Source organism: Chiloscyllium plagiosum, chromosome 10 (genome assembly GCF_004010195.1).
Source record: "Chiloscyllium plagiosum isolate BGI_BamShark_2017 chromosome 10, ASM401019v2, whole genome shotgun sequence".
NCBI lineage: Eukaryota > Metazoa > Chordata > Chondrichthyes > Orectolobiformes > Hemiscylliidae > Chiloscyllium > Chiloscyllium plagiosum.
The window spans coordinates 68006790-68032206 of NC_057719.1; the positions used below are offsets into that span (position 1 = coordinate 68006790).

General features: G+C 38.4%; 1 protein-coding gene and 1 long non-coding RNA gene across 11 annotated transcripts in view; one reads left to right on the forward strand and one right to left on the reverse strand.

Annotated features, from left to right (window-relative positions):
- meis2a (Meis homeobox 2a) overlaps nucleotides 1-5386 on the forward strand; it is a 116454-nt gene extending 111068 nt beyond the window's left edge. For 4 of the 10 annotated variants that reach the window (XM_043698003.1, XM_043698004.1, XM_043698001.1 and 1 more), the window contains 2 exons: nucleotides 1214-1303; nucleotides 4009-5386. In XM_043698003.1, the coding sequence (XP_043553938.1) occupies nucleotides 1214-1303; nucleotides 4009-4295 (377 nt within the window). In that variant the 3' untranslated portion in view covers nucleotides 4296-5386. Of the gene's footprint in view, nucleotides 1-1192; nucleotides 1304-1602; nucleotides 1699-4008 lie in introns of all 10 variants that reach the window. The other 6 variants (XM_043698007.1, XM_043698010.1, XM_043698009.1 and 3 more) reach the window with 3 other exon arrangements.
- A 1980-nt stretch (nucleotides 5387-7366) lies between these two features.
- LOC122553742 lies at nucleotides 7367-12298 on the reverse strand. Its single transcript, XR_006312825.1, has 3 exons — nucleotides 12148-12298; nucleotides 11766-11935; nucleotides 7367-7512 (listed from the first exon to the last, which is right to left on the reverse strand). It is a non-coding gene; the product is annotated as an uncharacterized LOC122553742 (long non-coding RNA).
- Nucleotides 12299-25417: the final 13119 nt, after the last annotated feature.

Genomic DNA, 25417 nt, shown 5'->3' on the forward strand with positions numbered 1-25417 from the left:
ATACCGAGTATTCAGATATCAGACACTGCAGCCAAACTTGATGTTTTTATTACTCAAATTCAACATAAACTTACATTCAAAACACATTATTGTCAAGAAACTAAAATTAGAAGGCTTATTTTTATTATCAACTTCATCCAAGTTCAGGAATGCTAAAGCCATTTGTGTTACCTCTTACTTGGCTCAAGTCAGCTAGCTCAGCACAAGCTAATGGTTGAATCCTTAAGAGGAATCAGAAGGAAAATGTTTAAATAGCTTCTTAAAAGAACTACTTAAATGGGTACAGACACAAGGCTGACACAAGAATAATAGACCAAGTGGTGTAAGTTTGCAATTCTATGAACATGGGCTCCTCGAGTCTGGCAAATTCAGTCCCATAGTACAAACTTTGCTTAATCAGTGAAAAAGTTGAGGAACTGCTTATAGAATTTAGTTTTGATATCCATAATATTAAATTCTTGCACAATAGAATCATACAACATTGAAACAGACCCTTTAGTCCAACCAGTCCATGCTGACCATGTTCCCAAACTAAACTAGTCTCTTCTGCCTTCAGTTGGCCCATATCCCTCCAACACCTTTACTTTTCATGAACTTATCTTTATGTCTTTTGAACAGTGAAATTGTACCTTAGTCCACCACTTTCTCTGGCAGTTCATTCCACACACATATCACTCTCTATTGCCATTCATGCCCTTTTAAATCTTTTACCTCTCACCTTAAAAATATGCCCCATAGTGCCTTCCTACTTAGAATGCAATTAAAGAAGGTTCTGAAATTAGTTGTAATTTATTAAGAAAACTCTGGGCAAAATGCCCAACTACATAATTTTGGATTAAAAGATAAGGACACACAAGCATGAGAAATACTTTATTCTAATTCTAAATAAGTTAATAAATCTTCTTGGTGTTGGTGAGGGGACCTTCACTTTGCCGCATTACGCTGTACACTGCTTCTGCCTTTGTAATCTAAGACTGCAGCTTTAGAATGTTTCCACCTCTCAGGGGTTTGTCAAAATGGGTAAGCGGGTGCTATAGTGAATGCATTGGGTGCTCAACCTATTTTTTAATGGTACTTGCTTTTTAAGTTTCTGGTGTTTGACAACGTATTGTGTTTGCTGTTTCAGGAGTAACTGCTGATTGTTTGGTATGTCTTTTCTTTCTCCTCTGTGTCCACGTTTGACTACAATCAGGTTTTCTTCTTGATCCTTCAGTAAGCCAAGGAGCAGCATACAGTCCAGAGGGCCAACCAATGGGAAGTTTTGTATTGGATGGTCAGCAACATATGGGAATTCGGCCTGCTGGTAAGCTACGTGCAGTGCTTCCATGCCCTAAGTGTAGCGTCATCACCTTCTCTATCCCTCCCATCCACTTCATCTGTCATGCCCACCATCACAGGGTTTTCCTCTCTGCCTGCTGCCTGCCTTGCCTGTCTTCTTTGCACCCAGGGGAAAACAAATCCTTCAGACAAGAGATTTGTGAGGAATTTATCCACCCCACGGATCCTAAAATACACACAAAAATTATAAGGGATCTTTTTCACTATCGAGTAGTCGACCTTGCTGATTTTCTGGCATCTTCTTGGATTTTATCTCCCTTCTAGGACCTATGAGTGGAATGGGCATGAATATGGGCATGGATGGGCAATGGCACTACATGTAACCTTCATCTAGTTAACCAATCGCAAAGCACGGGGGAAGTAAGTACGATCAGGCTGTTTATTCTGTCTATTACTGTAGTGCAATTTTTTTAATACCCACCCCCCCACACCAATTTTTTTCTCCTTGCCCGTATTTGCATGCTATTCCAATGAAGGGCTAGTTTTAATGATTTATCTCATGACATTTGACACCATTTTGCAAGCTGCAAAAGGTCAGCTAACTAATTTACAGTATATAGAGCAAATTAGGTCTGGAGTAATTCTGTTTAATTATGAAGCCCAGAGAATCAAACTCAAGCAGCAAATGAACAATTGGGACATTTAACGGAAAAGAAACATCTTCAGGGCACCAATTGACTTGAGAGAAATTAACCAGGCTTCATGAAGCGATAAAAACGAGAAGTGAGACTGTCCTTTGAGTGACATAAATCTGTCAGGAAACGATTGATGCATGAATTATCCTATATGCAAAAATGAAATGTTGCAGTTCCCAATCTGCAGTCTAGATATATTGTGATATATGGTGCTGCAATATATTTCTCACTGGGAGCACCACCACCCCCACCCAACACCCCCCTCCAACCACCCAGCACCACCATATCCCCATCCCATACCCAAAAGTATATCTGTTGCCTCCTGAGCAAGATTAAAATAAAGAGAACAGAAAATGTAAAACAAAACAGACATTAAGAGGTGACTGCAAGTGAAGGAATGGAATCTGCAGTGAAGCTGATTGGCTGCAGTCTAAATAATCCATCAGTTGGAGTGTGTCCAATGTATGCGATGTTTGAGGAATTCAGATACAGCAAACAGCAATACATCACTGAGGCATCAGAGCATGAAGTTTTATTTAATAACTGAAACTCTTTGCTACCATTGAGCTTAATGCTTACATTTGAAAAAGAATGGCAGACTATTTCATTATTAAACCATCTTCAATCCTTTTGTACTCAAAGTTGTATGTCCAACCCACAAAAAATGACTTTCTCTGCAGTCGCTCAACAGCTCTGGATTGTTTCAGATTATTTAAAATAATGGTTATAGTTTCTTGTGAGATATTTGAGGAGGTTACCATAGTACATTAGTGATGGAGTCAATTTCGTGCCTTCCTTTCTTTATTGATGCAGTTAGAAAAATGTTAAAAGCAGTGTTCCCTAAAACAGCCATTGAGACAACATTTTCTCAGCTTGGATAATTCTTAATATAGGCCATATAATTTCTGGCCTATTTAATTACATAACATATTTTATGCTTCATAACCAATTACATTAATGGCTTAATACAGATAATATTATCCTCCTTTTATTTGATTATGGAGCCACACAATATGGTATATTTGGTACTTAATTATCATCATCCAGTGAGCATGCCGCTGTGCTAGAATAAACAGAGCTGAGTCGGACTTATTAAAGAGTGCAGACAGTATTATTGTCTCAGTATGGTTTTACCACTGTGGCTACTAATGTACTGCAAATCTACCTCAAACAATGACAACGGCTTATAGGTTTTTTAGATGACTAGCTTATAGTGTCACTAAAACCTATTCTAAATCTTCTTGGTAGGTGCTAGAGGGTGGTTGGAGGTTAAGTGAATTTCCTCTATTTTAGATCTGCTTCATAAACTATGTTGATAGTTATTTTGCACTAAAATGAGCTCAAGTTAGATGAATGAAATCTGTGATTTAAATAATACTTTCTGGCAGGTATTTCCTCCTAAATGCCCATATCCCATTCTCTGAGCAACAGGTATTGGCTCCTTTCTTCCCTTTCTGTTTCCCTTGTGTTTGCAGAGAGGCAAATACAAGGGCCCATTCTACTGGTAAAAATATTCCTAAAATAGATTGAGAAGCACTTTCCTCATTTTCCTGAAAAGGCTATTAATTTTATGTGATTTTCTTTATTTGGAAATACTAAGTGTGTGAAAGCGAGCTCTCATTGCATCAGATTTCTTGCATGTAGATGTCTTCTTGGTCCCTTGCCATATTTCTTTGAACAATATCTTCTCTGATTCTGCTTAATCTTTAGGTTTTTTTCTATCTGTCCCTGTATTCGTTTTGCCTGTAACTTGATCTTTTTTCTTTCATGAACCGATGTATCTCCTGTGACCTATGAGGAAGATTGAACGCGTGGTTATTGAATTAATCATTGTGACTAGTGCATTTGATTTATTATCATAAAATATCTGCAAATGTGTAATAATATACATCAATAACACTGTAACTCTATATGTACAGAGATGTATGTGCAGACCATATAAGGAAACTGCTAATGAGACATAAGAATAAGCTCTTAAGGAATGCATTTTTCAAAAATGTTAACAAATTTTAATTGTTTGCTCTTGCCTTTTCAGGTTTGCAAGGCATGCCAGGGGACTATGTATCTCAGGGTGGTCCTATGGGTATGAGTATGGCGCAGCCAAGTTACACTCCTCCCCAGATGACCCCACACCCTGCCCAGTTAAGACACGGACCCCCAATACATTCCTATCTCCCAAGTCACCCACATCACCCGGCCATGATGATGCATGGAGGACCCCCGCCTCACCCTGGAATGCCAATGTCAGCACAAAGCCCCACAATGTTAAATCCTGTGGACCCCAATGTTGGGGGACAGGTTATGGATATCCACGCCCAATAGTATAAGGGAAAAAAAAGAGAAACAAAAATGTAAGACTTTAAACTTTGAACAGATGTTGACACTTAATGGAATTCCAGACGAGCTGTGATTTTGTTTTCACTCGACGCCAGCAGAGGACCAATGGCAAGGCCAGGCAAATGTGAAGCCAAAAGCTTTCTTCACATGAAATTAACTCCAATGTAAAGTTCCTCTGGAAAAGGACTGAAAGATTTATTACTACTGTAGCATAAATATAGGAACTAAGTTAACTTGTACATTTCTGTTGATCACTCTATTTCTGTTGCTTCCAATAGTTTTTAGAAAGAAAGTTATCCTTTTTCCACACTATGTGTGTTGTTCCCAAAATGGTTGTCCTCGTACAGCAAATGGAGCCACGTTTCAGACCAGATTGCCCAGATCCAGCCACCTTGCCATAGAGGAAGGAGCTAATATGAAGATCTGTGAGACTTCTTTGGATGCAGCCATAGGCGAAAGGTTTTGAGAATGCACTAACATACCTAATTTTCTCTGGAACAAATGTGGCCTGTCACAACAAAGCCTACTTGGTCCACCTGAAGGGCTTATGTCTGATCATATTCTGGATTGACTCTTCTTCAAAGAGCTTGTTGATGGAAACCTGAAGATGAATTAGCAGCTTCCTGCTATGGCTGTGGGCCTCAGCATTGAGAAAATGTTGTCACAAAAACAACTAAAAATGCTCTTGGGCAGACTTTTCTTAATGAAATTTCCTTTTGCTGGTCTTGCACCAAAACAGACCTTTTTAAATGAACTCAAACTGCTTGGAACAAGCAACGATAAAAAAATACTGTAACATACTTGGTACAGAGAGTTCAGTATATTAATTGTTACATGTTAGATATCTATGTGTTTACCTCAATGAGAAATAACGAATGTTTTGCTAGTATCAAATCTGCTGTGGAATTGGTATTGTATGTCAATGAATTCCTTACTTTTATCAGCACGTGTCACTAGAAGAAAATGCTGTTTTCCTTGCGAGCTTTGTCAGATTACATAAATACTTGTATGAGGACTGTGACGTATGTTTAAAAGGTGTTCAGTCACAAAATGCCGTAATAAATATTTCATTTTTAGATTTTTTTCTGTTTAATAACACCTGTAATGGCTTCAACTTTCTTGGGACATAACAACAGACTCCTCCAGAAGTGTGTGCAGCTGAAGTTTTTGTTTCTGTTGTTGGATAGTTCAGTCCTGTAAGGTTCACATTTACCCCACGGATGTGAGGTTTTCTATTTGATCCCAGGCACTCCTGAGTGATGTTTGAAAGGTGTGCTTGTCACTTCTTCTGATGTGGCCATTGGTTTCACAGAAACAGGAGAATTTTTATCTTTCTTTCTGTAGCATGAGCAGAAAAGCAACTGGAAATTCTAAGCTCAATGAAAAGTAAGCTTGTGGAATATTTTACCAGCGTTTAGAGAAAAAAAAGACAGGGTAACTTACGAAAAAAAATTGTACAGCATTTTCTACACAAACATACCGGGAGCATACAAAATCCGGCTGTTCGCGTGAAGACCCTTTATCAGTAGCTATTGAGTTTAAGTCGAAATTGAAAAATGAAACGAGCCACCAAATTCAACTTTACAGAATCTTTCTATATCTGCGTGTCGCGATGTTTACAACTCTAGAGTCCCCCAGAATTGTGTTTTCACTGGTTAGTTAAATCTTGAAAGTTCATTTTAAGTAAGCCAACTTTGACACAGCTCTTTCTCCCCACTCATCCAGTCCATACTCCCACCAAAGCGAGCGTGTATAACTGTCGGCTGATTGCAGCCAGGATTTCTGATCCTCAAAAATCAAGCAGCCTGAATTGCTCCAGAGATTTTGTTTGCAAAGTCAGGATGGTGGCGGGACTGGGAATGACATATTTATAGAAATGTGGAAAATCAGATCGGGCAGCATTTGAAGTGAGTTATATTGTATTTAAAACCCTGGAGGTTTCTTTTTTTTTGTTTACAGAGCTTCTTAATAAAAGTTTATTTAAAAAAAAGAACCTGGGTTGATACCATTAAAATATGTCATGTACGAACAGTCATGGATAAAGTTTTTTTGGCATGTTTCAATATGTTGTATTGTGAGCTGCAGACACCAAATGGGCCAGCTGATGTGTTTTATTATAAAGTGTTTTGCTTTTGGAGACTCGTATTTACTGAACGTCAGTCATATTCATTTCCATTTCATTCACAGTCTTTCACATTTCGGGAACTAACCTAATCCCTATCGCCTGTTGCAACTTCTCTTCCAACCGAGAGTTTGGTGGGGAAATTTCGGTTCTAGTTGTCCAACTTTTTTAAAATTCGCTCTAGCGCACTGCTCTCTTCGCTCGTTTGCATTGCGAATTCCAGCTCCCCCGCCCTACTCCAGACTGGTAAAACAGGCTCGGGAATTCAAGGCAAAACATCGTCCTTCCCCCGTTCAGAAAGCAACCGCGCGTTTCTTGTGCAGTGAGCATTTTGAACCTTGTCACTTTTTTGTGCTTTTTAGTTCCTGTGTCCCTTGGTGTGCAGTGCTGCAGCAGCCGCCGCATGACCTCCTCCTCAAATATATATGGTGCTTGTGACAATCCAAAATCATCTCTGACCCCAAGTACGTTCGTACACACACAAAAAGCAAACTTCTCCAAACTAAGAGAAAAAAAGAAAGCCCTTCTATTTTGCCGTTAACCCAGGCAGTGGGATCGCTTTCGGTGTTTATTTACAAGAGTTGGTCTTAGGTTTATTCGGTTGACTATTCGTTTATAAATTAAAACAATGCATGTTGTTTATGTCCGGGCATTCTTTGAGGCAGACCGCCAGCTAATGGTTCTCGTCGTAATCCTTAGTAGGACTGTTAGTTCCATTAATGGCGTGGGTCGCAAAATGAGCAACTGTGCTACAGTTTAAAACTGAAAGGGGAACCGTTTGCTTTTGACTAAAATCACAAAGAATGATGAATTAAGCCTGGCGAGTGTGGACCCTCCCATTGTATCTCCTTCAGCTCGCTAAATCTGGTTCTTGAGCTATCACCACAAACAAATACGGCGTTTTACAATTTTATTTTTACTTTAAAATACAAATTCACATTTGCTTTGGAGCCAGAATCCACTTTAAGAAGACAAGTCTTTTGTGCTGACGGCAATGGTCTTTTTCTGTAGATCAGCCAGGAGCCTAGTCCGCCCCATCTCACTGGAAAGTTGGCTATGGGCTGCACTGTTAAATGTAATCTTGAGGAAATTGATTAAAATGAAACAAACAGTTCCACTAAAGCAATTTAAAGGCGGAAATCTATTTTAAAAAAATCAAAGTTCAACAAAAATTCTATTTACATAATTGACAACTGCAAATGCAAAACTATATTTTTATATCGCAAGTAAATTATAAATAAAACAAGGCAAGTCATCAGATTTCTTTAGATTTGATTACTGGAGCCCGTCCCCAATAAATTACTACAGAAATGAATGATGAGGCAATAATGGTTATGTCTTCACTACCAACTTATTTACACTTAAGAATATGTTAGTACCAGCGGAGTAAAAGGCAGGACAGTTGAATCGTCTGTTTCCCCCACATTTGCCATTTTGGAATTTTTAAAAAATAACCATTTTAGTTGTAAACATGTTACTATGGAGACTACGTGTATCCCAACCCCTAGAGCCCAGAGTGGGTCAGAGAAAACGCCGCTATTTCTGGAGATCATTTATCACTGTCACTAGATAATGATTCCCGCAGCAAGCCCCTATTGATGTTTATAATTGCATTATCTCATATGGAATGATCAATGAAAACGGGAGCCAGGCATGGGATAATTAGAAAACGCTTCCAAACAAAAAAAACTTCTTGGTCCCTTTCAAAAGATAGCCCCCACCCCCATAAAAACCCTTTATAAACTCGATTCACGTCTGGTTTTAGCCTTGGTCAGATTTTTTTTCGCCTCTAAATTCAGAAAGGTTACTATTCCGAAGTCTGAAATGTCCTCAAATAACCAATGTGAACAGGAGAAAATGAATCAATTCGGATTGTGTTACTGCCTCTCAAGGAAGTTATGACAAATTACCTGTGAACGCTTTCTGAAGAATCTTGGCTTTTAGCTCATCACCCAAGTAAATCAATGCAAATAAATGGCTGGACTGCAGGTCTCAGTTCCACTCTGTATGTGCGCACTATTATCTACAATTCATTCGGCTCTCTTCTAAAGCTGTTACTTCTGATTTCGTCATTTGTCAGTGTTTATGTATGTTCTTTGATTTTAGAAGGTTTGTTTTCCAGCCTCAAGTGTAATCTACAAAATATTCACCAATTGAAAGCGAACGCGAACCTCTTTTGAGGACAATTAAGAGAGAGATTGATGCAGTAGTTTTGCGTTATCACAAAACTTCCAGTTCAAAATGTGTCCCAATTAGAATCTTGATTATTATATTATGAAACACGTCTTGGCTGTGAAAGAAACTCGCTCTGGGAAGGTATAGGCAGCCATCCCATACCACACGTTAGTTGAATTTAACGTCTAGATATCTTTCTCGTTACCTTTCAATGTCGTTTTTCTTCCGTGAAATCGATGTAATATGGGGAAAATGATGACCCTTCGTCCCTTTGTTAAGTTTTGCAACTGTTGTACGGTCACGTTTAACACTGAATTGAATTCAGTCAGAAGCCGTTACATCAAAAATTGGCAACGGGAGAATGGGAAAGGTTTACTTCATTTTATTTTTGTCAGATCCAAATTTCTGCTTCGCTGTAGATGTGCTTTAAAAAGTCTTGATATAAGCTGTCGATATAGTAAATGATGACTCATATTTACCCAAGTTGCACGGTGTGGATTGATGGGTTCTTACTCTGTGTATCAGGCTGAGTTAATAGCCTCTGATTATTTGCCGGAGAGTCAGGAGTCTGTTATAGCAGGTTATATGTTTAGCTTTTCTTCCAATTCAATTCTTGCTGAACGTGTACTTTGTGGATCAGTTTCAGAATCAGCTTCCCACTTAAGCTGGATCCCTAACATCTCATTGAACAAACAATAGAATGGGTCTATGTAGGAATTTTGTATATCGGAATATTCGAACGCATAGTCACAATATCGTGGATAATAAAAGGGAGAAATCCAAGTTGGAATATAAAGGATCTTATATTGTTATTAAAATGTATAAACACAGGTGACGTCAGTTATCCTTATCTATAGGTAAGGAGTTTTCATCTCTCTCTGTGGTCTTGTGTACAACACACTAAACATACTGCACTGAGATGAGTGTACATGAAAACAGCGCACGTACACTGTTCATTTCGCGTTTACAGAGAGAGAATCTGATTAGAGCCACGTCTTTATCTCCTGTATTTACTGGAGAGAGCTTGGGTGACTTTTACCTAACGGATTTTGTATGAAGACATGAGACATCGCCTTGCAATACAGATGTATGCAATATGAAGCAGGATGTCGGAGTTTGTATCACAATTGAAAGGTTAGGTTAATGATAGGAGACACATGATCGGAAGATTTGGGGAGGGAGAGCAGTTTTCCTCACAGTGTAAACAATCATTACTTCATCAGAAAATCGGAATTTCCTGGCGGCACCAATCAGGTTACTGGATCTCAGTTCTTATTTAGAACAAGCATGTTTATGTATTTCTATATAGAAAAACAAGAGGCCTCAGATTATTCCCGCAGAAAGCTGGGGAAATGTTTTTTAACATAATTATCCCCAGTGGGTAACTGCCAACTCCTATCTGCTTTCGAAGATCGAGACCGAGGGACGGGGAGGGGTTAATAGTGGCATCAATCTATTTATTATTTGTAATATTTTTCCATCGTTACATGTAAGATTTGCAGTTCTTTGGAGACTCCGAGTTGATAAGAAACCCGGGCGAGAAAGACAGGGAAACGAATACCATCACAACACGCCAGTTAGATCGACTCGATAAACACCCTCGTTCTTTACACGGCGGTTTTTTTCTTGTTGAAAATGATTTTATTATAAAGAAATGCAAATAAAATTAAAACCGACCATCATTTTCCCATTAGCAATTTGATTTATAAATACGCATGGCCAATCAAAAAAGTGTGCCGCTTGATCTGCAGAATACTTACTATCAATATTACATGGACGATTGCAAAAAAAAAAATTAAGGTCCGCTGTAACAAGGAAAGCAGCGAGCTATTAGAAGCGCTGATTAATAACTAGCTGGATAATGTTCATAGCCTTTTCTGCTCGACTGCCTTTTGAATTAGAGACGGTTCCACACTCTTCAGAGTGCCTATCTCTAGAAGAATGAATGACGAATATTTTGCCTCTCTCTCTTTCTCTCTCCTCGAACTTAATGATGTAAATATTCTAATTAGTAAATCACATTTGCTGAAGGCAAGACCATGAGATTGAATCATCGACATTTCTGCAAAAAGACGACCAAGTTGAGCATTCACCATCGCCTGGATGATAGGAAATGTCTCTTTTTTTATTTATATATAAACAAGCATATATAAAACTTGAGATAAAGTTCTGCCTGCAGCTTCTGTCTGAGGAATCTTGGTTATTCTCAATCTGCTAAAATTTAATTAGAAGCCCCAGGCGCGACGCGCGAATCAAGACCCTTTTTTTTCTCATTAGTTTCTCCTCACTAATCTTGGGTGTTATGTTGGCTTAAAGGTTGTCAACATTTGACCAATTTCGTAAAAAAAAATACACTATCGCTCCAGGAGTCGCAAAGCACGGCAGATAAATCAGCGGAACTAACAGGCGCAAAAATGTTGATAATTTATCGTTTACAAATTGTTGTTATTTGCTTTAATATTTTTCTTTTTCCTTGCAGAGAGAAAGGTTATAAATACCCCGCGGGTGGTTCAGGGCTAATGCGCTATTAATTGCATGAAGATTTCATGATAACTGTAAATAAGAGTCTTGGATTGAGAGCTGGGTTTTGTCTGCACTTGGTAATGGCAAGGGGGTGGGAAGTGGTACCCCTTTTATAATGGCCCAAGGACGGCGGGAGGGAGCGACATTGGAGCGCCCCCTACTGCCCAGCAGCACCGTGCCGACCCCCTGAAACTGACCAGCAGCCCAACACGGGGGGGGGGGAAGAGCAGCATACATCAACAATCCCGACCATTCATACATAATGTTTGTAATCAGGACAGCTTTAATCATCAATTATGTACAAACACACACACACACACACCAGAGGAATATACACACAAGCAGGAGGACAATGGAAACCGATCACATTACAGGTATGAGATGCCTAACTCCGCAGGTATGTTACAGCGTTTTGCAAAAAAGAAACCACTCAATTCAATTCCAACGTTTGGGTTTCTTGCCCTGCAATTGCAATTTGAGGTTTTTTTTTAAAAAAGGTAAAGAATTAGAATGCTTATTGCAATTCATCCTTTGCAGAATCACGACTCTTTGTATCTCCCCCCCCCAAAAAAAAACAGTGCTCATCCTCATAGGATGTAACGTTTCGGCTCAGAAGGGCAACGTGAACTACTTACAATACCTCCTAGAAACGATCGCATTGTTTTTGTATATACTGAGGCGGAGAGATGGAAAAGTTACTGACATCGTACGCATGAAAGTAGCCTGTGGCATCGTAGACGAAAGTTAATATTCTGGAACATCGGCCAACTAGCGAGCAGCCCGTTCTCGGGGATGATGTGTTTACCTGCGCAATTAATCCAAACATAGTCTTTCAGTAGAAATACATATCTGAGGCATTACTGGTCGACACTCTTGCCCGTCTTCAAAGATCAGTGCTCAGCACCAGTTAGATTTTAAAACTTTTTTTTTAAGAAAAGCGGATTCCATGACCCATCCAACATTAAGATAAAAGTAAATGATCACATCGCATGTTCAGTTAATAAACAAAAAACATACCACCTACTCAATTCTAAACCACATTTATCACCCTAACAGTAAACCGAAAGTACGTGCTTGCTGCCTCGTGAGAGAAGGATGACAAGTCCTTGTTCCTCTACAATATCAAAATTAGTCATCGAGCAATCTTAGAATATTATGCAAATCGAAAGTGCTTTGTCAAAATTGTATCGTTTCAACATTGACCCAAATCCTTTATTGCGACAGTTCTGATCATTTAAAAGTATCTTGGCTCAGCTTAAGGTTGAATCACAATGCTCATCTCAAATAGCCAGCCAATTCTATTGTTATAGTAACTGGAGAGTACAATATTCAGCCAATAATCCGCGAAGAACAGATTGCAACAAATAACTACATCGCTCGATATTTAAGCAGCGAACATGGTGTATCCATCTATCTATCTGCTTGTTGTGAATTCATTTGCAACAGCATCTCTTCCTCGGCCACGGAAAATTAAAACAATAAGTTCAAAATTGTTCTGTAAAATATTTTATCAATCTTTGACTTGGTCCCTGAAATGCTTTACCAGGATCAACTTAAATCATTCTCTCCTAAAGACAGTAGGAGCAACCAAACCATATGTCACCTTTGTTTTAAAATTATCAACTTAGCAGCCAGACATCAGAGATTCCAAATCAAAACAAAATGTTACTCGCACCGCAATACAGCAAATGGAAGAAGGATTGAATAAGAGAGAAAGTCAATTGAAGGAAACATTTCTGAGATCTGATTATGAAAGAGCTTGACAAACTAGAATTATTAAGGGAAGGTGGGTTGCAGGGGGCAGAGTATGTGTAATGCTCACAAATTTACTATGATGCTAATACTATTCTTGTAAATAAATGTTGATAAGTGCAATTATGCTTTAATTTATATCAGACACTAGAATAAATCCATTACAAAACAATGTCCATCAGCCAAAAAATATTTCAGTAGAAAACATAATTCATATTATTTGTTTTGCATAGCTGCCCTCCACAGACCTATGTTTGATCTGGGGAAGGTTTACCCTACAGAATCAGTTTACAAGTTGGAGCTAACACATAGGCTCCAGAAAGTGAAATTTAAACAATGCACTGGAAGTCTTGTTGGTATATTAAAAGGTGAATCCACACGATGGTTAATCTGTCAAGACGTAAGCCAGAAACAGAATGAGAGATCCAAACAGTTCACAAATCAAAATACTTAAGTTTTCTTTTTTACATCATGAAAACAAATGTGCCATTTCGTAACAATGATAAGCAAGCAGGCATTGACTGAAATGTTTAAGGTTAATGACAATTTGCAAGTAAAGCTCATTGTAAAGTATGCTTTACGAATGAAGGATCGGGTATATACCATATCCTCAGTAAAATTGACAAGAGATATCACTAAAATAGATGCTGGAAGGAAGAGTTTTAAAGGGAAGCCATGTTTGGCAATGAGGAGCCCTAGTTAGCAGCCAGAAACATTGGTGCTGAAAAGCAATAGCTGGTGACAAGAACTTTTTTAAGCTTCAAAGACTGCAGCTGACAGCAATATATACTTTTCTAATAACACTTAGTGGCAGAGGATAGTTTACCATTCATGAAAAGCCATGCTGTCCATAGCTCCATTAATTTTGGTATTACAGTAAGTTAATCTTAAATGACTGTCATAAGGATATATGATAACTGACTAGAAATTGGAAAAAAATGCAAAAGTACTTGAATGCATTCACCAGGATTGTCAGTAAAATGAACACTGGCACTCATACCTTTATTTTGTCTTGTTTATGATCCACATTACAAATCGCCTTGCTCGCTATCATGTCTCAGCTGACAAGTGTATTTTTGATTTACTGTTGAACAAACAAGAAGCTAAAACTTTGAGATATTTAATTGAAAACCATGGATAAGTTGCCTTTGGATATATATACTGATATATTGTATCAATGATTGTCCATTGATATTCCTCAGGGAAAATAAAGTGTCTTTTTTTTGAAACTGACAATATATTTACTCTCCCAAATATTTACCATCTTGTTACACTACCATTTTCTTTCAACTGGAAAGAAAAATGTGATAGAGCCACAGAATTTCCATGGCCCCCATAGTATTCTGCAGGCAGCTCGCAGGAAGTATAAATTTATTGCAATAAAATTTAGAAATGCCATTCCCTTTCTACACTCCTCTCTCAAATAGAAAATTGAATCCTGTTCTTTATGTATCTCCAACGGTCATGTGAAAAGTAGGGTGAGAAAAGACAAGACCAGTCAATACACAACCTGTCCACGTGTTCAATCTTGTGCACCACTCAGCCCAATCATTAGCTGTTGGGGAAGGGGGAAGAAAGTCCAGAGAAACTGCATCTGGTCATCAGGCAGAAAACGGAGCAAAGACTTCCTGAGGTAAGCAACTGTGAGTGACAGGCTGGCTGTGATTTGAACTCTTGACTTTCTGCTTGGGAGTAAAATGTCCAACTGCTTGAACAACTGGGCAGTGATGTATTCACATAACCCACCTACTGATACAGGGTGGGGGAAGGATTAGTATAGAAGCAGGATAAACAAATGGAAACAAACAACGATTTATCAAATACTGGTCTCCTTTACATTCATAGCTTCCAGTGTACAGTGCTACTTCCAAAATAATTTGCCTGAGACAGTCTTTCTGCAATAAACACTGAAACAGTTTAGCATTTTAGTCAAAATTAAAGTCTGTACTCATTGGGAGACAGTTCCTGAAATAAAAAAGTTACAGGTTTTTATTTGTTTTTGTAAGATCATAATTTTACCCACTATGTCACCGGTGCATATTCCTCACCCAACAATTGAATTTCATTTTCCTAACTCATGTAGTTAATCTCATCTCTCAAGAATGCGGTGTTGCCTTTGAGTACTTTGCGTGTACAGGCATGGAGGGGGATAGAAAATATAAGCAGGAATGTTGAAAAACCAGCTCAGGCCTTACCTTTTCACTCAAGGTCACCTGCCAATCTGCAAGTGACCTTTAGTTTCACAAATATAATCCAGCTTGATCCATGCTGATGAATGTTTCGTGCCCGCTGCAATTTAATCTGGTCACTACAGGGCTAGCTGGTATTCAGGATGTACGGCTATGTTTCCTTGCTCCATTTTCTGGCTGAGCTCACTGTCATCACTTCATAGTCACTCATCACTTTTCAGTTTGCTTGCTCTTCCCTCTTTGATCCAGCCTTTCTTGTCATCTGAATGCAGCATAATTAATAATACTGCAAATACTATTTTATACCTCCTCCCAAATACACAATTAAATATGATTTTAAGCGAATTATTTGCAATTACCTCCTCATTCAAATCCTCTCATGGGAAGGTGCTTAAGTACTAAGCAATTTCTGTTTTAGATTTATATTTGTCTGGATTAGTTCTACCATTGTATTAAAACTTCATTATGTAATTAGAATCAATGCTTATGCTAACTGAGGTTTAACAAATCATCAAAACAGACAAATATGCAACATAAGTGTAATGGAAAGTTGACCCCTTTTCTTAAATCCCCTTCTCAGTTAAACTCTGATTTCCATAAGGCCTCCATTTTGGTAAATGTCATTAGCACACATCGGACTATTAGTGTGCTGACCCTGTCTCTATTTCCAGGGTCAACCTAATTTACATTCTGTGGTCAAACTTATGGCATCAACAATGTTTCTCATTGGGAGCTTGCATTTTAGCAGGAATTTCACTATAACCTTATGTTAAACATATATGGCACCTAATACATTCACAACTAATACACGTTTTTGTAAGGAATAAAACGCCTTGGGAACAATGGTCCGACGGTGGCTAAGTTGAAAACGTAGTGATAGCACTAAAGGCAAGGCTTATAATGGCACTAAAACCTAATGATAAAGGGGAATTTAAAATTCAGCAATGAGTTATTGAAAAGTTGATGAACAAGGAGAAAGCAAAATACAAAAAGTAAACTAGCAAAAGACAAAAAAAAAACCAAAAGATTAAAAACCAACAAATCCCCTGCATCTGATTACCTAAAACCTAGTATTTCATAAGAGATAGCAAATAGATTGGTTTTAATCTTCCAGTGTTCTTAAGATTCTAGACAGTTCCTATGGACTGGAAGGTAACAATCCTTATTATACGCCATCTGCTGTTGAAGAAAAGAGTGAGAAAGAACAGAGGGATCACAGACTAATCAGCCCAACATCAATAGATAGAAAAATGCTAGAATGTGTAAGAGGATACTCTCCAACCTTGGCTGTTTCTGCATCTCTTATTTCAATCCCTTCACTGTTGATGGCTATCTAGACCCAAATTCCTGAATTTATCCCAAGAAGTCTCTCTACTTTTTTTTAGATAGATTACTTACAGGCCCTTCGGCCCAACAACCGACCCGCCGAAGCACAACCCACTCAGACCCATTCACCTATATTTATCCCTTCACCTAACACTACGGACAATTTAGCATGGCCAATTCACCTAACCTGCACATTTTTGTACTGTGGGAGGAAACCGGAGCACCCGGAGGAAACCCATGCAGACACAGGGAAAATGTGCAAATTCCGCATAGACAGTTGCCTGAGGTGGGAATTGAACCCGGGTCTCTGGCGCTGTGAGGCAGCAGTGCTAACCACTGTGGCACCGTACTTCTCACCTCTTTTAACTTTTCTTTCTTAAAACTTATCTTTTTGAACAGTTGGTCATCTGTCCTAGCATCTTCTTATATGTAAGAAAGTAAAATGTTGTTTGATAATGTTGCATTGTGGGAATTACCACTTTTGGATGAGACATTAAACTGATGCCTTTAGGTCTCTTGGGTGGATTTAAAAGATCCTAAGGCAGTAATGTGCAAAAATACAGGCAAGTTAGTTTTGATGTCCTGACCCATATTTATCCCTCAACCAGCATCAGAAAAACAGATTAACTGTTCATTATCTCAATTGTTATTGGTGGGAGCTTGCTGTGCATAATTTAGTTACTATATATCCTATAGAAGAGCACTGACTACACTTCAAAAAATAATTAGTTGTCTGCAAAGCACATTGGAACGTCCATTAGTTATGGAAGGTAAGACATAAATGCAAGTTCTTCATTCTTGGACATTTGATGACGTATTCTATCACTTCAATAATAACAGTAATTGGATAGAAAGTGGGCAGGGATTATAAAGATAAAGTTATGCCATACAGATGTACAGCACCTCACTGGATGACAAGGAGAAAAGACACCCAACTGTGCTTTTGAACACACTAATCATGCTCCATCACCTATTAAACTTACCATTCATGATAAGTCGATCAGAGTTAGGGAAACAATGCCTATTTGCACTGAAATTGTACTGTGTCCAGAGAGTTATATTGTTGATTACTGTAAAAAGAAATGGCAACAGAATTTATACCTTTGGCAGCACATGAAGAAGTCAAGACTAAGATATATTCATGATGATACAGTCAAATAGGAAAGAATTTTCATGCAGTGGGCACATAGATGATTAGCATGAGAGTACCTCAAGGAAACCATGATAAACAGCTCCAACAATTGAAAAATTTTCTTCAGCATCTGCATCTTTAACATATTCCTCCACCACTAGGTCATCTCCTTGCTGTGCATTACCTATGTCCTCTGGCTGCAAGAGTTTAACATCTTGTTGAATGCCAAATCTGTGTTATAGATTTTGATGAGGCAAGATTGTATTAAAGGAAAGTATCTGAATGCCTAGGTGTTACAGACTTATTGTGATGACTTTAGTTGACATATGTTCAGTCTACTAAACAAACATGATTGCTATGGAGGTACATTACCCGGGACTACAGAGGGCACAATTAGCATCTTATGAGCCAACTTCGCAGTCATCATTCTGGGTAAAATAACGGTGACGTGCATGATTAGTTTAAAATAAAGGCTTCAGGATTGTTATGTGGGCAGCAAACACACCTTTATGATCCTGAGCAAATTGTCGCACATTAGTAGAGGAGTAATCCCTTGTAGTCATGAATGAGCATCTGAAGCACATAGGACAATTTGGATGCCGTCAATAACATCCTGGACCTTGGGTAACCTTGCTACTTGAAAACTTATTCATTCCATTGCCAGTAGTCAGCTGGGATTGTGAAATGTTATTTCTGGCAAACAACAATGCATCATTCACCTGCTCTATACATACAAGGATTGCAGATTAACTGATGTCCCTTGGAGCAAACAGGGACATAAAAATTTAGTTTGAGGTGGACATGATTACCAGACCCAGAATTTGGTCACCACTCAGACTGTAACATAGATACATTTTGGTGAATCCAAGACTCAATGCCCTCTGAGAAGCCCAGCTAAGTATACACTGATGTAGTTCGGAGCATTACTGGAGTTGGAATTTAAACAGGTAGGTGTATTACTCCTTTAATGTACCTGCTATTTTTAAGTTCTCCTCTATTTAGTTTGTAAATAGAGGGATTCTACTTGTCCTATTTTTAGGTATCATACCCACCAAACAGATTATTTGTCAGCTTTAACACTGAACCCGCAAACAACTGAACTGAAACAAATAAACTCAGGAATATCAAAAACCAATTGAATGGAAAAACTGTCCTTGAAAATATTGAGCCTAACAACTTTGGACGATCAATTTAGATTCATTCTCACATAAAGGTTAGAAAACAGCATTCAGGTCTAAATGCCTTCACTTTTATCCATGAGCATAATGCTGTAAAATTTCCAACCAATTCTGGTAAGAGATTCCTACGCTTCATACTAAACAAGCCAGAAATGCAGATCATTAGTTGGTACTGAACTGAAGTGACCAATGCCCACATTTATAATTCATTAGACTGTGATTGCACTTAGGGACAGAGCTGCATTAGTGCAACAACATTTGAGACTTAATAAATTAAGAAAAGCAAAATAAGAAACTATAGAACAATATATTTTGGCCTATTTAGCTTACTCCTCACAACAACTATTTGAAACTGTCACTCCTTAAACTGATATCTTTAAGGATTTCCAAATAATTAATCTGTGAGCTGTTTTCGATGGGTGTCTATCCCACATGATTTCAACAAATTTCATGCTTTTTCTGGAGCTGACCAATTTCACTTCCATGTTTCTCAGCTGCATTATCACAATTTCAGTTCAACGACCTACTTGAATCCATATTACCCATCCATCAGCATTCTAAAGACATGCATTGTGATCCGTCACTCACTTCTGTGGGAATAAGTTTGATTCCGTCAGTTTCCAGAATTTGGAATCTCTGGAAATTCCATTGCTGCTCTGCTGTACACACATTCAACAGTATCAATATTCCTATGAAGATAGATTGTCAAAAATGGCAGAGTATCATACATATTGCCTTAAATTTAATCCATGGGATCCTCAGCCAGTCACTTTAGGGCAACAATTAACTTCAATACCACTTGAATGAGAGAGAGGAGAAACCTGTAAGTGTTTTTCATTTGATTGCCATCCAGCCACCTGTCTTAGTTGTGTGCCTAGGAATGGAAAACAGCATTAGACTTGACTGTGCCAACCTTGCATTTGACTAATTTGGATATTTCACGACATTAAAGGCACTATATAAATACAGGTTGTTGTAATATAGTTATAGTAGCCATGCATTAGTACAGTAATTGCTATGGATAAACTACTCCAGGTTTCTTGGTGTCTTAAAACCGTAACCCTTGCAAAAAAATCAAAACCTTAGTGATGTACGATTAATGTTAAAGGATGATAAAAGCAAACACAGACTGACTAATGGAGCAACTCATTGCAAGCAAAAAAATAAAAGCAAGGTATTGCATTACAAATGTGCAGTAAAAGCAGGAAGTGTTGGAGAAACTCAGCAGATTTGGCAGCATCTGCGGGGAAAGAACCAGTCAACGTTTTGTATCAGTGTGACTGTTCTTCAGAACTAGTGGAGAAGAATCACTTTGGATTCAAGACATTAACTTTGTTTCACCACAGATCCTAACAGACCAGCTGAATTTCTCCAGCAATTTTCTGTTTTTACTTCATGATTAACACAACTTGCCTTGATTTGTGATCAATTTAAATGTCCACGAGCAAAGGGGCAGAGTGGAGCTGTGGATTCGTACCATATTTTTGGGACATTTGAATCTACCCCAGAATAATAGAGTCAGAGAGCTGTACAGCATGGAAACAGATCCTTCAGTCCAATTCGTCCATGCTGAATAGATATCCTAAATTAATCTCCGTTCCGTTTGCCAGAATTTGGCCCATATCACTCTAAACCCTTCCTATTCATATACCCATTCAGATCCCTTTAAATGTTGTAATTGTACCAGCCTCCACCACTTCCTCTGGCAGCTTTTGCCACACACACACACCACCCTCTGTGTGAAAAAAAGATGCTGCTTTTAGTTCCCTTTCAAATCTTTCCCCTCTCACCCTAAACTTATGTCCTTTAGTTTTGGACCCCACTGCCCTGGGGAAAAGACCTTGGCTTTTCATGATTTCATAAACTTGTATAAGGTCCCCCCCCCCTCAGCTTCTGATTCTCTAGGGAAAACAGCCCCAGCCTAATCAACCTCTCCCTATAGCTCAAACCCTCCAACCTGACCACATCTTTGTAAATCTTTTCTGAACCTTTCAAGTTTCAGAACATCCTTCTGATAGCAGGGAGACCAGAAATGAACATAGTATTCGAAAAGTGACATAGCCATTGTCCTGTACAGCTGCAACATGTTCTCCCAATTCCTATACTCAAAGCACTGACCAATAAAGGCAAAGTATATTCTTTCTTCCAATCTTAGTACAAAGGCCTGAATTTCCCAAGTACAAACTTGCAGGAAGGAATCATGGTTTTTGACAACAGATAGTGGAATATCATGGGCGAATGTTTCCTGCCCACTGGAATGGTTACTCTGCGTGGACCGATAATGTGTATGATTCTTCACCACTAGCACATATATAAAGCTTTGCCCTTTATGGCAAAAATGTTCACTTCCCCCGGTACCAGTATCCTTTAATCATCAAGCAGACAACCATCAAGACACTTTCTTAACTTTATTGACAAGAATTCTACATTAACTTTTATACTTTGAGTATATATTATCCAATAATTATCAATAAACAGCAGTCAATTCCAGTTCCTATACCAATACATATTGATTAACACTCCATTACACAACACATCCAACCTGGAATAGCAATAATTATCATGTTCCCAAAGTATCACAAAATACTGAACACATCATTTTTGTCTTTATAAATCTTTGGTGGTCTGTGACCATTTGCTGTTCTTGCCACAATCAGCTAGTTTGCATTAATATGAACAAAAATAATGCTAGAAACATACAGCAGGTCTAGCAGCATCTGTGGAGGGATGTTAGTTTGATCTCTTTGCATCAGAACTAGAACATTGTTGGAAATGTAATAGACTTTAATCAAGTGAAAGGAAGAAGGCAGAAAAGGAACAAAAGAAAGATCTGTGATAGGATGGAAGAGAGGAGAGATTAAATAGGAATTGATAAAAAAATAAGAACAAGTGAAGAAACAAAATATGTATCCAGAGATGTTGTGCATGGCAAAAAGTTTAACAGCTGTGTCAAAAAGCAAGAATAAAAGAGTCTGACCCAAACCAATAACTAGGAAATCAAATTGGGAAAGAGATTACAGCCTGATGTTATTGCACTTAGTATGGAGTTTGTAAAGCTCTAATGTACTGAAAGTAAAGATGAGGTGTGTATCAAGCTGGTGTGAGCTTCAGTGTAATTACTGTTTATCTTCTATAATTGCTCAACTTGAACCAAATATGAACAGCATGGAAGTGGCATTATTTTAAGAACTCAATGGGCTGAATGGCCTCCTTTTGTGCTGTATGTGTCTCTGACAATGTGTTTGTGCATCTTTGTTTATAACTCAACTTTAAAGACTGTCTCTCCAAAACAAAATAATTTTTATTTAAAATAACTTGCTATGCTGAATAATAACTGTAAATCCATGTGGATGTCACTCAGTAAACTGATCATATGACACTAAGGATCAACACCACCAATTTATAGTAATGTAGAGGCTTTACTAAAATAAAATGTCCCAATGCACTTCATAGGAGTGTAAGAATGCAATTAGGGAGGTATTTGGGTAGCTAAGCTAAATCATGATCTATATCCAAGTCTTACGTGTATTTTGGTGGAGGAAAAGGAGATAGGGAAGTGGAGAGGTTGAAGAAGAGTATTCCAGAGCTCAGGGTCTGTGCAGCTGACAGCATGGCCACTAATGGTGTGGTAACCAAATCTCTTGAAGGTTGTGGGGCTGGAGGATATTACAAAGATAAGAAAGGACAAAACCACAGAAGGATTTGCTTTTCAGACTGGAGGCCTGTGACCAGCGGAGTGCCACAGGGTTTGGTGGTGGGTCCACTATTTTCCATCATTTATATAAATGATTTGGATATGAACATAGGGGGTACAGTTAGTAAGTTTGCAGATGACACCAAAATTGGAAGTATAGTGGACAGCAAAGAAGATTACCTCAAATTACAACGGGACCTTGATCAGATGGGCTAATGGGTTGAGGAGTAGCAGATGGAGTTTAATTTCGATAAATGTGAGGTGCTGCATTTTGGAAAAGCAAATCAGAGCAGGATCTATACACTTAATGGTAAGGTCTGAGGGAGTGTTGCTTAACAAAGAGAACTTGGAGTGCAAGCTCATAGCTCCTTAAAAGTAGAGCATAGAGAAAGGTAGGTAGGATAGTGAAAGCGGTGTTTGGTATGCTTTCCTTTATCGGTCAGTGCACTGAGTGTAGGAGTTGGGAGGTCATATTGCGGCTGTACAGGACATTGGTTAGGTGACTTTTGGAATATTGTGTGCAATTCTGGTCTCCTTCCTATTGGAAGGATGTTGTGAAACTTGAAAGGGTTCAGAAAAGATTTACAAAGGTGTTGCCAGGGTTGGAGGATTTTGAGCTAAATGGAGAGACTGAATAGGCTGGGCCTGTTTTCCTTGGAGCATCAGAGGCTGAGGGGTGACCTTATTGAGGTTTATAAAATCATGATGGGCATGGATTGGATAAATAGACAAAGAATTTTCCCAGGGGTGGGGGAGTACAGAACTAGAGGGCATAGGTTTAGGGTGAGAGGGGAAAGATATGAAAGAGACCAAAGTGGCAATCTTTTCATGCAGATGGTGGTGCTTGTACAGAATGAGCTGCCAGAGGAAGTGCTGGAGGCTGGTACAATAGCAACATTTAAAAGGCATCTGGATGGGTATATGAATAGGAAGGGTTTGGAGGCATATGGGCCAAGTACTGGGAAACAGCACAAGATTAGGTTGGGATATCTGGTCAGCGTGGACAAGTTGGCATGAAGGGTCTGCTTACATGCTATACATCTCTTTGACTATGACTCTATGATTTGAAAATAATAGGATAAGTTTTCAAAATTGAGGTGTTGCTTGTTAGATTCCCTTATCACAGCTAAGTAAGTAGATTTAAGTTTTGTGTGTGGATCATCACTGAAGATATAAGAAAGCTGGATGTTGAGGAAAAGCAATTATGTTCCTTTTACCTGGTCTGCTGAACTTGATTCCAGCAAATAAGATCTGAATAAGCTTCTGTGATGTGCAATAGGTAGAGCAGGATAGGGTTTGCCAATATTCATGTTGGATGTGATATATTACTCACTGTAGTGTCCTTATTTATGTGACCCGATTAAAAGGTCTTTGATCTTTGGACTGGCTTCTGCTCATGCAGAGTTTTATGTCTTAAACTCTGCTTTGTTGAAAGCCATGTCCATTTAACATTCATGATGAACGATGCTTATAGATTCATATAAACAACTGGGGTTCACTAAGTCGACTGTATACAAATTTCCTGTATCTTGATATACAATTACTTTGAAGCATGTTTAATGACTAATGCACAGGGATCTACAGACAGACTGGTGGTTACATATTTCAGCATTAGTCCTTAAAATTGGCCTGAAATGCTGACAAAACATGTATTTAGGAAACCATTTCCAAAATCTATTCCAACAGAGAACATGAATTTCTAGCAGTTTAACTCAAATGCCCTGTATGACAAATGTTGCGCTCATATTATTTATAACGCGAGTGTTTTTTAGGTTGACCTTAAACAGCAACAATTTTATTGTTATATCGTGCCTAAAACCTAAAACTATCCCCAGCATTTTGCAAATGACCACAATGAAAAGAGGTAAGGGAAAAGGACCAAAAGTAAGGGTGACTAGAGGATGCAAGGGTGAAGACATTGTAGCAAATGGGTAGGGTGAAACCACAAAATGATTTATGACTTGAATCTTGTATTAAATATGCGGGAAAAGGAGCCAAAGTAAGTCAAAAAGGGTGATAGGGAAGTCAGAGTTTAAATATGATTTTAAGAAAATTGGGAAGTGAATATATCCTAAAATGGATGGGCATTAAAATGAAGTGTTTCTCAACTTCGAAAGGCTATTAATAAAGTATGATTCTTTTACCCAGTAGGAGCTGTATCTATCAGGGATAGTAATTGCCCAAAAAGGATAGAGTTGAGGGAAGTGAGCAGCTAATTGCAGGAAGAGAGTGACGTTGAGGGGGTGGTTCATCAGTTTTAGTTGGCAGCCTCTTAGAGGAAAATAGAATCACATTCTTAAACATTGTATTCATAGAGACAAGGCAATGGTTGCCGCAATATAAAGCAATCATAAAACTGAGACAGGAGAACAGTTATACTGATTGCTGGTGTCAATGGAAAGAACTCGATTATAAACTTCCATAAAGCTGGTGCTGTTTACCTTTGAAGAGAGCCCTCGGTGAATTCGTTTTATTGAGGTACATTGATATCAAAATAGAGAAAACAAACCTAAATCAATACTTTCAAATAAGCTGGGGCAAGACAGTACAGACTCAGTGCTGTGAAGGTAAGCAACAGGAAGAGATGATGATTAACATTGCAATAGGTTGCACATATGGGTGAAATATCCAACAACTCAAATGATTAAAACCATTTAAAAAGAGCAAATGAAAAGCTGGCACTATGGTTTGAGGAGGTATGTGATAATTAAGATATACAGATCATAACAATTAATGTAATGTATGCACTTTGGGTTCCACACTATAGGGGAGATGTTGAGGGGACAGTGAGAGTATAGCACAGATTTATGAGGTGTCGCCTGATATAAGGAAATGCCAATGTGAAGACAGCCTTGAAAATTTGAACTTCTTTTATTTAAGCATAGAACATTATTTTGTTTATTTATAAGATTGAAGAAAAGAACAAACCACAAACAGCAAATAAGCCTTGCTTCAATTGTACGGAACACATGTGAGACTGTACCTCGAGTATTATGTACAGTTCTGGTTCACTTGC